This window comes from Rattus norvegicus, chromosome 10 (assembly GCF_021556685.1).
Source record: "Rattus norvegicus strain SHRSP/BbbUtx chromosome 10, alternate assembly SHRSP_T2T, whole genome shotgun sequence".
In the NCBI taxonomy this organism is placed as follows: domain Eukaryota; kingdom Metazoa; phylum Chordata; class Mammalia; order Rodentia; family Muridae; genus Rattus; species Rattus norvegicus.
The window spans coordinates 97,348,297-97,360,570 of NC_141543.1; the positions used below are offsets into that span (position 1 = coordinate 97,348,297).

The following is a 12,274-nucleotide window of genomic DNA, read 5'->3' on the forward strand; positions in this document are numbered from 1 at the left end:
GTGAGTTTCTCTCTATGAAGTCACCATCATCGAAGATCAGCAACACAATATAAGGCAAACCAATGTATGCGAGTAGTCAGCCAAGACTAGCGAGGCAGAGCAAAGCAAACCAATGCTCAAACTTCCCTTGTCTGTGGGATCTTACTTATAGTCTCTCTAAACCTCACATGTCTGCTTTAGCAAACATTCTTTCACCTGTCTACCCTATCATTATAACCTAACTAACTCTCCAAAGAAACCAGAAATTTCCTCTATACCCTGGTTTTTTTGTTTGTTTGTTTGTTTGTTTTAAAGGGCAACTATAGGAAGAAGGGACAGTGTAGAATTAGAAGAATGGGTACAAGAGAGGATAACTGAGGGACAGTTGACGATGTTTACTTAATAAACTCTGAGTTTCTTCATTCTTAGAGCCCTTTTGGAGTTTCTGCATAAGTTTGGTCAGCTTTTTATATTGTCCTTGTTAGGTTTGAATCAACCTTGAGGCTTGCTCTGTCAACTCTACCTTTGGACCAAGGACTTGATTTACTTGAACCTGAATTATATTTTGTTGTTTGTTGCTTTTGTGGTTTTTTGTTTGCTTATGTCTTAGTTAGAGTTTTATTGCTGTGAAGAAAAATCATGGCACCTCTTATAAAGGAAAACATTTAACTGGGGCTGGCTTATAGTTCAGAGGTTTAGTTCATTACTGTAATAGTGAGAAGCATGGTGTTATGAAGGCAGACATGGTGCTGGAGAGATAGCTGAGAGTTCTACATCTGGATCCAAAGGCAGCAGGAAGAGACAGTGGACCACTGGGCCTGGCTTGAGCTTTTGAAACCTCAAAGCCCAGCCCCTAACCCCCATGCCAGTTATACACTTCCTCCAACAAGGCCTCATCTCCAATAGTACCACTTCTTACAAGTTCATAAGGGAGAGTTTTCATTCAGACCATCACAGCTTGTTTTTATTTTTTTGAAACAGAGCCTCATATAACCCAGGCTTGCTTTGAATTACTTCATAGCAGAGGACAACCTTGAACTTTAATCCTCCTGCCTGCATCTCCCATGTGGTAGGATTATAGGCAGGTGCCACAACACTCAGCTTCATGTACTGGAGATCCAGGCCAAAGCCTGTGTATGCTAGTCAGCGTTCTACCTACTGAGCTGTACCCCAAGCCTGAGTATTTGTGTTATATTTTTTCCCCCTAGTAGCTGTGGCACTTTTCCAGCCAGTTTAATATATGTCTGTAGTCAAGCTTCCTAAAGACACCCCCCTCAAAATGTGCCATGTTTTGTGTACCCCAGAACTCACATAGTCTTACTGGGAAATGAGAAATACCCGGGAAAGAGAGTGGGAAAGAAGAAAAGGAAGATGGGCATGGGTCACATGCTTATAACCCCAGCATTCGTTCAGGAGAGGTGGGAGGATCACTGCTTTATGCTAGTCTGATCTATATAGTGAGACCTTGTCTTGGGAAAAAAATGAGGGTTGGGGGTGAGAAAGCTGAGAGGGAGGATTTGAGAGAGAAATGGTAGCTGGACTTGGACGTGTGTCATGATATAGTATAGAGAGTGAGAGTGAGTCCTGTCAGATGCTAGGAAAGTGAAAAGCATGAGCTTGGGGCTTAGCCTTTAGGATTTCAAGTAGAAGTGGCATTTGTACCAGATGTAAAGGATGTAAAAGTTTAGTTAACTGAAAATAAGGTGACAATTAGGAAAAGGGTGATTAAAGACCTAGGGGAAAGACTATGGCTTATTTGAGGAAACAAGGTACACTTTGGGCTGGCTGTAGAACAGAGTTCCTGGGGGAATGGGTTATATAGTATAGTTAGGTAAACTGAAGAAGCTTCAAATGATAGCAGAAAATTTAGAATTTCTTCTACAGGTCAGGGGCATCACTAATAATTTTTTTGTAACAGGAAGGAACATGGTAAGAGAGGTAATTAGATGGTTGGGAAAATGTAGAATGAGTAGGATAAATAGTAGGACATAAAAGAATAGAGAGGACCTGAGAAGTGTAGAAATGGCTTTTAAGAATCCAGAGTTAGGGCTGGAGAGATGGCTCAGCGGTTAAGAGCACTGACTGCTCTTCCAGAGGTCCTGAGTTCAATTCCCAGCAACCACATGGTGGCTCACAACCATCTGTAAAGAGATCTGATGCCCTCTTCTGGTGTGTCTGAAGACAGCTACAGTGTACTCATATGCATAAAATAAATTAAAAAATTAAAAAAAAGAATCTAGAGTTAGCAGGGCATGATGGCACTTATGTTAATGCAACACTCAAGGACAGCACAGGTGGATCTCTGTGAGTTCAGGGCCAGTCTGGTCTACAGAGTGAGATAGAGACAAAAACCAAAAATCTCCCAAAACAAAATGAACAATTAAAGAATGCAGGGCTAAGGGGAAAGGGTCTCAACAATGGGATACCAGGAAGAATGGGGAGCAGAGTTTCATGCTAAAGGCATTTAAGAGGAGAATAAGGGGGAAGGAAGGAAAGGTTCACGATCTTAGAGATCGATGTGTATGTAGGTGAGTATTCTTTTATCTCTTGGATTGATTTATTTTTATTTTATGTGTTTGTTTGTTTGTTTTAACTATGTGTATGAGCCAGATGCATGCCTGATACCAGAAGATATCAGGAAAGGCCATCAGGTCTTCTGGGATTGGAGTTCGTTATAGAAGGTTGTAAGGTACCATATGGGTATTGGGACCTGAACCTGAGTCTTCTAGAAGAGCAGCCAGCGCTCTTAACCACTGAACCATTTCTTCAGACTTTCTAAAACAGTTTTATTTATGAGCAGAAGAGGATGTCAGATTCCCTGGAGCTGGAATTAAGTGTAGTCAGGAGTCCCATGGGTGCTGGGAACTGATCTCTAGGCTTCTTGAAGAGCAACACATGCTCTTACCATTAAGCCATTTGCCCCTCACATCTTGATATAATGACACAGAAGAGCAATGTGGCTAGAGGTAACATGTGTGAAACCTGGGGTTTTACCCCTAGAAGAGAAACAAAAAGAAATAATGACACTGAGAAGAGAGACTAGTTTAAGAGAGTAGTTGATACAGACGCATAGGTAAGTTAACAGATTACAAGGGAGGGAAAGTGAGAATATGCACATTTGTACTGTGTGTGATTTGATTTTTGCAGGTTTTCACTTCCCCATCTGCAGTTTTGAAAAACCTAAAAATTCTGTAAAACTAAAAATTTTAGGGTGTTTTTATTGCTATTACTTAAATTTTATTTATTTTTATATGTAGGGGTATTTTGCCCACCTGTCTGTGTGCGATGTATGTGACTGATACCTGATATAATGAGGTTACTGATGGTTGTGAGTCACCATGTGGGTGCTGGGACTCACACCCAGGTCCTCTGGACGTGCAGCCAGTGCTCTTACCCACTGAGCTATCTCTTTAGTCCCAGTTTTTTGTTTTTTATTTGCAGCACCTCATTTGACAACAGAACAAACCATATACTGTATTAACAAATAAACCATGAATCTTTGTGGCTTAACCTGGTGTGTCCAGTATGAGGGGGAGGGTAGCTTTCTCCATAATCACTGCACTCGATGTTGAGCGGGGCAAGCACTGCCTTGAAACATCCAGCTGCCAGAGTATAGAATTCAGTTCTGTCCCAGCTGTCGATGAGAACCACATACAGCTAACTTCTGGAAATGACTTGAGAGCGCTCTGCCTCGGCTATAGGTTGCTTCCATAGCTGCTGCCCTCAGAGAGAAAGAAGCATCATATGATATACAGAGTATATACCATGCTACCTTTTTAAGTCGTAAATGTGCAGTCCAGATAATTTTGCTTTCAAGTATTTTGGCTAAAAGATAGTGGAGTTTTTGTAATCATTTATTGAGAATTTGCATGTCAAATATTTGAATCTCATTATGTGATTATATAATTTAAATTTTTGAAAAGTCTATTCAGTAAAGTACGATCACCAGTCTCACTTTACAGATGCGAAAATTGAGTCACAGAGGTTTAAATGACAAAGCAACATTGCACAACCAGGAAACTGTAGAATCAGAACTTAAGGAAAGTAGTTTGACTCCTGTGCTGACCTTTAAAAAATGTGTTTGAGTATTTTGCCTAAAGTATGTATGTGTAATATGCACAAATCTGGTGACCAGGGAGGTCAGAAGACGGCCTCAGATCCCCTGGAGTTGGAGTTACAGATAGTTGTGAGCCACTTTGTGGGTGCTAGGAACCAAATTCTGCTAGAGCAACACATGCTTTTAGCCTCCAAGCTGTTTCTTCAGTCCCCAAACACTATCCTAATTATTAATTTTTATTTTTTTAAAAACAGAGTCTCATTATGTAACCCTGGTTGTCCTGGAACTCACTATGTAGATGAGTCTATCCTTAAAATCATAGAGATCCACCTGCCTCTGCCTCTGCTTCTGCCTCTGCCTCTGCTTCCTGGGTTCTAGGACTAAAAGTGGCTGCTGTAGCTACTTCTAATGGAGAGAGGATGGGAGGAAAGGGAGGGGGAGAGAGAGAGAGAATGTGCCTCTGTGTGTATGCATCTGTGTCTGTTTATGTGCTTGTGTCTGTCTGTATACCTTGGAGGTCAGAGGGAGTTGGTTTTCTCCTACCATGTGAATACAGTGGTACTTGGACTTGGCAATAAGTGCTTCTATTGTCTCCGGTCTCTCTCTATTCTCCATTGCTGCCTTCTTAGCAAATTCATATCTGCTTCAGATACATGTCAGTCAGTTGAAGCTTTGCTTCGTCTTAGATTGGGGTGGGCCTAGGGATATGGGAATCCTCTGTTTAGAGGTTGACTGAAGAGAAGGTATTGAGAGGAGCAAAAAGCCAGAAGTCCATGGGTGATCACATGTTGGGGGAGGAGTTAGAGAGGGCATGAAGGAGGAACCAGCAAAGGAGCAGAAGTGGTTAGATTGCTGTTAATTTTGTTTTTTAGGCTGTAACCAAATCATAGAAGTCAGAGGAGACTAGGTTTTAACTAAATCAAGGGGAATAGTGAAGGAGTTGAGCATAGTTGTCTTTATCTGAACTTTCCTTATTTGTGGCTGACAGGACAAACTCAGATTGGGAATTGGCTCAGATTAGTCTCTCTGGGCATAGGATGATAGCCATTGAAGTCTGCATTCTGTTCTGTCATAGCATCAGGGACGGCATCTTTTTATATGCTGTTTTACTAGTCATTTGGCTTGCTTAGACTTTGGTAGTAGTGATTTGGGGTTTGAAGTAAAATTTCAGTTCCCTTTACACTAATTTAACATAGGGCAATGCTTGAGTTAGGGTCCACTGTGGAATAGGGGCCAGTAAAGGGACTGGGTAAGGTTCTTATAGGTGTATCTGAATACAGTGTTGGTTTAGTTGAAGAGTGAGTACTTTTATGATGCTTTAAGCCATAATTTTAAGAAATTTTAATTATATTTTAGTTTATTCTGTGTGTATGTGTATGCCAGGTTATGTGTACTGAGATCAGAGGGCAACTTTGAGTTGGTTCTTTTTCTTCACCATTTTGGGTCTTGGGATTGACCTCAAGTTTGGCTGCAGGCACTTTTATCAGCTGAACCATCTCACTGGCCCCTGAATCACCTATCTGGCTCTGATATTCTTTTATTCTAGTTTAGCGATTCTTAAGGTATGGCCTTGAGACCCTGTAGGACCCTCCTTTGGTCCTTTGAAAGACATTGGCAGTATATGAAGTTAAGACTTTTCATAATAATACTGTGATGTTATGCCCTGTTTACCTCTTCCTCATAAGGATATATAGTGGGATTTTCCAGAGGCTTCATGATGTAGGTTATTACAATAGATTGAAAGCAGAAACAGGCATGAAAACCTGCTCTCTTAGGCCATGCATTAAAGAGATTTGCATTCAGTCACTATTTTTTGAAATAGTAATATTTTACATTAAAAGTAAACACATAATGAACTTAATTACTATTATTAAATGAAGTATATATTTTTACATATATGAAATGTCTTTGAGAGTGGCAGTAATTTTTAGAGTATGTATCAGAGCCAGTATTCCATTTCAAGGATTGGAAAGGAATCCTAGATGTATAATCCCCTGGGAAAAGGAAGCCCTTTTTGCATACTTCCTTTCTTACAAACTCCCTTCCTTTTCTGCAGTGTTGTTTCATTTCTGTGTGTTCCTTATGTTTAGATGCCTAAAACCCCCTCTTCCCAGCTATAGTCTATTAATTCGTCTTTTTCAGAATAATTTTCATTAATTGATTGTGAACTGTTTTTCTCTTTCATCTGTTATTTACTGATTTCCTGACAATATTACTTTCAAAACACTATGCCCGACTTTTTCTTTTCTGATAATCTCTTTCCTTTTCCTGTCATTTTCAGATTCCCTCAAGGTATTTGCAAGTAACTAGGACTATATAAGCCTACACCACCACACCCAGTTTACCTTTTTTTCTTTTTTTTTTTCCGGAGGGCCTTGTGCTCGCTAGGCAAGTGCTCTACCACTGAGCTAAATCCCTACCCCCCCCCCCAGTTTACCTTTTATTTCTAACATTTACACTTGGTTTTGTTCTTATATCCATTCATCCATTTAACAAATACTAACCACACATATAACATGCCATTTCTTTGTTTGGCAGGTGGTACAGACACTAGATAAGCAATCCTTGCCTTTCCAAAATTTATAGGCTGCCTGGATAGTCATTTTGGATTAAATTAAGTAGGAACAATATCTAAGGTTATTTGTCTAGTTTCCTACTTTACTTGGTTAACCCACTGATTATGGGAAATCAATGATAGAACAGCAGCAGATATAGAAGCAAAAACCATGTATTACATGTCTACTTCTTGTCAGATATTTTCCTAATATTATCTCATTTAGTTCTCATAGCAACTCTGCAAGGTAGAGTTAGCCCCATTCTGCAGTTGTAAACACTGAGGTATAGAAATGATAAGTGATTTACATTATCTGTAACTAGAAGGATATGCAGCAAGATTTTTTGTTCTGTTTAGCTGAGTCAGCAAAAAAGGAATAGTATCTTATTACTTATTTGTTTGTTTGTACGTACATACATACATACGTATGTATGTATGTCTATGTGTATATGCCTGAGGTTAGAGGCATCTCCTGGGGCTAGAGTTACAAGCAGTTGTAAGCTACTTCATGTCAGTGCTGGTAATCTTCAGGAACAATACATGTTCTTAATCACTGAGCGTTTCTGCAACCCCAAGAAGTAAAGGTATCATGACCAGGTGGCAATAAGTAGAGAAATTCAGAGTCAGGCGTAGAAACAGTGACTGTGTAAAACTAGAAAGCTACTGTATCAGAGCAGAGCAAGCAACCAGTAGTGGCCACCTAGGAATTTTGTTAACATGTTTGGAAGCTGGAAAGATAGTTCAGTAGTTGAGAGCACTTGCTGTTATTTCAGAGGACCTGACTTTGATTCTCAGCACCCATATCAGGCAGTTCACAATCACCTATAACTCTAGCTGCAGGAGGATCCAGTGTCCCTGGCCTCCAAATATACTCACGTTTAAGTGCACATACCACATACAGATATGCACACAAAGTCATAATTAAAAATAAAACTTAGAGAGTGGGTTTTGTTGTCTCTGAACTGCATTGTTGTAGCACATCAGAATTGAAAGAATGTAACACATTAGAAAATAATGGTCTTTTGCCCTGAGAGGGGGATATGGACAGGGGTCCCACCCCTAACCAAGAAATTGTTTGCAACTGATACCTGTTGGCAAAGTAAAATCATTATTTTTCTAATGGAGTGCCACTGGGTATATCAACCTCACTCCAGGGTAGGCCCCAGGCCCAGGAGTAGTAGTTGTCCTGCAAAATGAACTCTTTCCTTGTTTGTTTGATTTGGTTTTATTTTGTTTTGGCATTTTTTTGTTTTATGAGTTGTTTTGTTTGTTTTAGTTTTGTGTTTTTGTTGGTGTCTTAGTATTCTATTCCTGTGAAGAGATCATATATCACCAAGGCAACTCTTACAGAGAAGCAATTGCTAGCTGGTGGTAGCACATGCCTTTAAGTCCAGCATTTGGGAGGTAGAGGAAGGCAGACCTCTGAGTTCAAGGTTATCCTGATCTACAGATTGAGTTTTAGGATAGCAAGGGCTACATAGAGGAATCCTATCTTGAGAAATAAAAACAAAACAAAGCAAAAAAATTTAAATGAAGAAAGTATTTAATTGGGTACAGTTTTGGAAGGTTAGTCCTTGATCGTCAATGGTGGGAAGCAGACAGCTGTGTGGGGAGAGGGGGGAGGAAGGGAGGGAGGGAGCAAGCCTGACATAGCCATTTGAAACCCCAAAAACCATCCTCCAGTGATATACCTCCTTCAACAAGGCCATACCTCCTAATCATCCCAAAATAGTTCCACTAAGTAGCATTTAAACATGAGTCTGATTTAAACCACCACAGTGGTTATGTTTGTTTTTGAAAGAGTGAGAAAAAACAAAAAGTTGGGTGGTGGGAAAGGTTCTGGGAGGAATTAGGGAAGGGAAAAACATGATCAAAATGTATTGTATGAAATTTTTTGAAGGAAAAAAAGAGGGGAAGAGAAAGTGGGATTTTTAAGTCTGAAGGAAAGAGTGTTCTTTCTGAGTGGAGAGCCTGGAACAGGCGCCATTAGGTGTTTTATTAATGGTAATGTTTGCCCAATGCCTAAAGGGCTATCCATGACTTACCAGAAACTTCAGAGAACTCTCTAACCTATTTGTTACTCCTTTGGCAGAGTGACGTCAGAATCAAGTTTGAACACAATGGGGAGAGACGGTGAGTTGCCTTCTGTGTTAATGTATGCTGAAGTCCTGGGAAAGCACTGAGCTCAGAAAACTACCTCTAGTTATATTATAAGACTTCCTTTCTCTTTTTTTTTTCTTTTTTCTTTTTTTTTCGGAGCTGGGGACTGAACCCAGGGCCTTGCGCTTGCTAGACAAGCGCTCTACCACTGAGCTAAATCCCCAACCCCTTCCTTTCTCTTTTTAATTCATGTTTCTTTTTAATGTTTTAGTCATAATTATTTTATAAAAAGCCAAGTAATTCTCAGTAGACAAAAATGTAATTCTACTTAATTCAAGGAGCATTTAGGGCCCTGTATTGTGGGTGTGGTCTCTGTTCACCCACATATGCTTTCAGTGTTGTCATACATGCCCTTCTGTAGCTCCCTCCCATACTTTTTCTCCTTTTCTTTGTGTGTTTCCTTATTTACTTGTCAACTGCTGTAATCGAACACCATGATGGAGACAGCTTACAAAAGTTTCAGAAGATTACAATCCTTGATAGGGAAGCAAAGGCATGGTTATAGCAGTCACTAATAGCTCACAGCAAGACTCAGAAGTAGGAGCGAAATGGTGGGAGTCCTCTAAAACCTCAAAGCCCACCCTCAGTGACACAGTTCCTCCAAGAAGGCCACACTTGCTAATTTTCCCCATATAATTCTACCAGTGGGGACCCAGTATTCAAACAGGAGCCTGTAGGGGGCATTCTCATTTGAACCACCACAGAGGGGTGAACTGCAGTCCCACAAGGTTACTGAAGTCTACTCCAAAGGAGATGGAGAGTTGCTGTTCTCCCTCAAAATGGCCCATTCTTAGAGAAATGTACAAGGTTGGAAGAGCTTCCTAGTGAAAGGACTGTGGGAATGGTAATTCTGCAGAGCCAGGGTCCTGCTGTTGCTTTGAGGTCTAGGGCTATTCTAAACCCAGAGGAGGGAAGAACAGAGCTCTGTCTGCAGTTCCATCCTGTCCTCCTGTGTCCTGACAGTAGCAAGGAAGTTAAGTGCCACTTCATCATTGGTACTTTTTAGTTTCTGGCCCGACAGTTTTTGAGGAGTGAACAAACTTAGAGCACCAGAGGCTTTTCAGAAATAGATATGGAATCAAAAGCTCAATTGTGTTGGAGCTTAATTATGCAGTTACGGTCTCCTGAGTGCCCTGTTCCCAAAGTGGTATGCAGTTTCAGTGAGTAGACTTAAACTGTGAAAGTGTATGTGTTTGATTTCAGAGAAGCTGCCAGAGGGAAACCACAGGTATTTAAGGTAGTCAGGCAGGAATGGCTTTCTGAAGCTGGAGCTGCAGAATGCTGCTGTCAAGGTTTTGAAAGTCTTTTTTTTTTTTTTTAAATGGAGTTGTTTTCAGGAACCATAGCATTTGCTGTTTGTGTAGTATGTGTAGAACTGAGAGCTTGAGAGAGTATGTGGTACTAAAGAGCCAACTTAAGCTGTTCTGTGCCAGACATCTCGAGTTTCATGTGTTTCATTTCTTAGGATTTTGTAAAGAGGGCCATGTGGACTTTCTTTAGTGTTTACAGGGAAGTAATATCTTTTCTCCTTTAGAAATCTTACATGTGTCCATGTTTTGCCTGTGTGTGTGCTCGCATCTCTGTGTACCAGGTGCCTGAGGGTCCCCTGGAACTGGAGCTAGGGTGTTAGCTGCCATGCGGGTCCTCTGGAAGAACAGCTGGTGCTCTCTTAACTATTGAGCCATCTGCCTCTCCAGCCCTAGTTTCTTCAGAAACGAAGGCCCCTGCTAATTTGGAATTTACAGAAAAAGACAAAGAAGTAGTGACTTGTCCGTTTGTCCAAGCACTCACTTTCATAGAATTCCATTTTAGGAGTAGAGGACCTTGACTATCCTGTAAGAGGGCAGAGAGGACAACTGGTTCCCTCCAAAAAACTTAGTAGGAAGACACAATTCAGCATTCCCTAAGATGTGTTAGTAAGTGGGATGGCAGCAGCCTGGCTCTTAACTAGTTCTGGGAAGCCACAGTTTCTTATCTTAACCAGACTTCGAGCAGTTTAGGGTGGCTGACTGTCTCACAGCCAGACTGGATGCATAGAAACTTATTATCTCTGAGCTTGGTTGCTTTCTAAAACTGTGGGAGGGACATTCCCTCATACCGAGGCTCAAGAGATAGTCTTTTTCTTACTGATTTTTCCCTTCCATTCTTTCTTTCTTCCAAGGGAGTGGGAGTTGACATAATTTTTCACTATAAAACTCAGGCAGGCATTGAACAAACTTTGTATCCCAGGCCAACCTAGGACTTGGGATCCTCCTGCCTCAGCCTCTTCCAGCTCCACAAACTCCCCAAGACTGCGTTTCTCTGTGTAGCCTTGACTGTCCTGGAACTTACTCTGTAAGCCAGGCTAGCTTTAACACAAAATGTGCCTGTCTCTGCCTTCCAGTACTGGGATTGAAGGTGAGCGCCTATTTTTTTAATTTGATATGTATTGCTGTTCTGCCTACATGTGTGTCTGTGTGAGGATGTCAGAATTCCTGGAACTGAACTTAAAGACAGTTGTGAGGTTCCTTGTGCTCTTAACCACTTAGCCAATGCATGTGCCATCAATCCCAAGTTTAAATTTTTTTTTTCTTTCTATTTTTCGGAGCTGAGGACCCAACCCAGGGCCTTGCACTTTCTAGGCAAGCGCTCTACCACTGAGCTAAATCCCCAACCCCGCCAAGTTTAAATTTTTTAAAAATTAAATTGTATTTTGTTTTATTTTAGTTGTATGAGTGTTTTGTCTGCATATATGCCTTTATACCATTTAGTACCTGGTGCATTAGAAATCAAACCTGGTTCCTCTGGAGATGTAGGTAGTGCCCTCAACTACAGAACCCTCTCTCTAGCCCTGCACCTTCTATTTTTTTTTTTAATTTAATTTTCTTTATTTTTTTTTTCTTTTTCTTTTTTTTTCGGAGCTGGGGACCGAACCCAGGGCCTTGAGCTTCCTAGGCAAGCGCTCTACCACTGAGCTAAATCCCCAACCGCAATTTTCTTTATTTTTACCAACCCCAGGCTTTATTGGTTTTTCTTGACTTTTTATGGTTAATTTCATTGATGATTTTTTTTTTTTGTCATTAAAAGATTCGTGGTTTTGAGACAGGGTCAAACTGAACTTTTACATTTACCATTCGGTTCTGCCTGGCCTCTGTAGACCAGAGTGCTCTCAGATTTACAGAGATCTGCCTGCTACTGATTTCCAAGGGCTGGCTGGGGAGAGTTGGGCAAGAGTTTACATTTTTGTTGTCAAGGCAAGTGCCTAATCACTTAGCTTTATTCTCAGTCCAAGAAGACAAATTTGACAGCAACATTATTTTCTGTGGTTATTTCTGCGAATATGTATGTTCCCCATACATAGACTTATATATTTGAATGTTTGATTTATGATTGGGCTGTTTAGGAAGGATTAGGAGGTACAGGTTGGAAGAGGTGTGCCACTGGGAGTGGACTTGAGGTTTCAAAAGCCCATGCCAGGCTCAGGGTCTGCCCACTGCTTGTGAATGAGATAAAATGTTCCAACATCATGCCCGTCTGCTTCCATG

General features: G+C 40.8%; 1 protein-coding gene across 2 annotated transcripts in view; it reads left to right on the plus strand.

Annotated features, from left to right (window-relative positions):
* The window catches only part of Map3k3 (mitogen activated protein kinase kinase kinase 3), a 68,414-nt gene that overhangs the window by 18,394 nt on the left and 37,746 nt on the right, over positions 1-12,274 (plus strand). For both annotated transcript variants that reach the window (XR_015630647.1, NM_001107058.3), the window contains 1 exon segment: positions 8,683-8,723. Coding sequence is in view for 1 of the 2 variants with exons in the window: in NM_001107058.3 (NP_001100528.1) it covers positions 8,683-8,723 (41 nt within the window). In the remaining variant the exon portion in view is untranslated.